Here is a 1,789-nt window from a genome sequence, read left to right as displayed (position 1 = left end):
TTTTGTCATTCGCGTTGTTGAATTACCTTATTACCGCTTCTCTGCCACTGGACTACTGTCATGGTTATAGGGAAAGCTAATCTGTTGAACTCGTTTCTCAGCGATATAGATTTATTCGGGATGTAATATTGTTCTTCGCAATATCATTAGTTAACAATAAAAAGGGTGTAAGATATACATGTATATATTACACGATGAATTGGTAAGCAGTAATGAGTTACACAAAAAGCAAGTAATATGATCAACTGACAAATTCCTTGTCGTTGCCCTCGATAATAATTTGACTGTCAGTTAGTTGATAGGTCATTCATTTGTGGATATGTTATGGAAAATGTATTTAGCGAATAGCAAGGATATCGTAGTTTGTTGTCCAATGGTGGCGGATATGCGAAGATGTCGCTGTTTGTGGTTCAATCGTGGGAAATAAACGAAGAGGATGTATCGTCTGCTCGGTTGTAAAAACTAAACTTTTGGGTTTTACATATATAAGGATTAGGGAAGAGTTTTGCAAGCTCCATCGGGATTATTATGGAGGTATGACTAGCCTTTGGCAGTTCATTGTGTAGGTACAATGGTATCATTGTCTATGGTGTAGATAGTGAGATGTCTGTGTTATGCTGTCCATCGTTAGCGTATATCGTCTTCAATGCTTTATTTTTACAAGATTTCATCATCCCGTCTGTTAGATATTGTGGAAATTTTGTTTGAACATAGCTTTGATTTTGGTAATCCGACAATGGTTGGGTGCTTGACTATGCTGTCTCCTTGAGTGATTGTGCAAGCTAACTCAGTGAGCTTCAGATTGTGTAAGTTTTCGAGCCTTTTGGATTTGGTAAATGATCCTCCGAATGATTGATCCTAGCTGCTTTTATAGTGGGAACGATTTAACATTCCAGATACATTGGCTTAACTACCGGACTAGAGGTTCTTTACAAAATTTCGACATTTGCACATAAGTTCTCTACAGCATTCCGACAATTGCATGTAAGTTTGATCAACGGATTGGAAAAAGTTTACAACAAAAGCTTTGTCTGCAACATCTAAGTATTGCAATTAAAATTAAATTTTTAAAATTTTTAAAATTATTTAATTTTTTAAATTTTTAAAATTAAATCGCCCTTAAGCTCACTTCAGTGCTTACTAGTGTTCAGGAAATTGCAGTTTATTTGGTGATTCCTTAATACAAGCCAGCATTCCTTGGACATTTTTGATTACTCAATTGGTGACCATAAAATTTTGATTTTTTTTAGATAAACAAGATTTTTACGGAATATATCGTTAGGTGGGCGTGCTTCATTGATACTGCGAGTGGAAACAAAGGGCAGTAATCTCCTTTGTTTAAAATAGACATCGATGTGTCATATCCGTTCATTGTTTTACATGGGCGCTAACAAAAGGCGCTTCATCAATGTGCGCTCCAGAAAGGTGTTCAGTTTTGGAACTAAACATTGAACTCGAATTCAGTCAAGTTGAGGATTGAAGTATTAGAAAAGTGAAATTGAAACAATTGTCATTTAAAAAAGGAATTTGTCCTCCTGTCAACTGTTGTATGCGATTCACTTTAACCAACCTTCATATTTTTTTGTCCCGGGGCATAAAAGATCAAGGGATGTGAGATATGGAGAATGTGAAAAAAAGTATGAAATGAAATGTGCAAAAAAAATGAAATATGAAATTGGTTACATACTAACGGTGGCATACTAACGCCTCATGACAAACTGTTCTTAATATAATTTTATTTCCTGTAATTAAGTATTTAATTCCATTCCCTATAATTGTCCCCATAATT

The 1,789-nt window shown here is 35.0% G+C and overlaps 1 protein-coding gene across 1 annotated transcript; it reads left to right on the top strand.

The window, feature by feature from the left end:
* Nucleotides 1–331: 331 nt before the first annotated feature.
* LOAG_13258 (hypothetical protein) lies at nucleotides 332–1,328 on the top strand (the record flags this gene model as incomplete). Its single annotated transcript, XM_003148767.1, has 4 exons — nucleotides 332–408; nucleotides 567–677; nucleotides 897–984; nucleotides 1,251–1,328. 4 exons carry the CDS (start codon nucleotides 332–334, stop codon nucleotides 1,326–1,328), a joined length of 354 nt encoding a protein of 117 aa, XP_003148815.1.
* Nucleotides 1,329–1,789: the final 461 nt, after the last annotated feature.

This window comes from Loa loa (assembly GCF_000183805.2).
Source record: "Loa loa unplaced genomic scaffold supercont3.720, whole genome shotgun sequence".
In the NCBI taxonomy this organism is placed as follows: domain Eukaryota; kingdom Metazoa; phylum Nematoda; class Chromadorea; order Rhabditida; family Onchocercidae; genus Loa; species Loa loa.
This window is presented reverse-complemented; position numbering and strand designations above follow the sequence as displayed.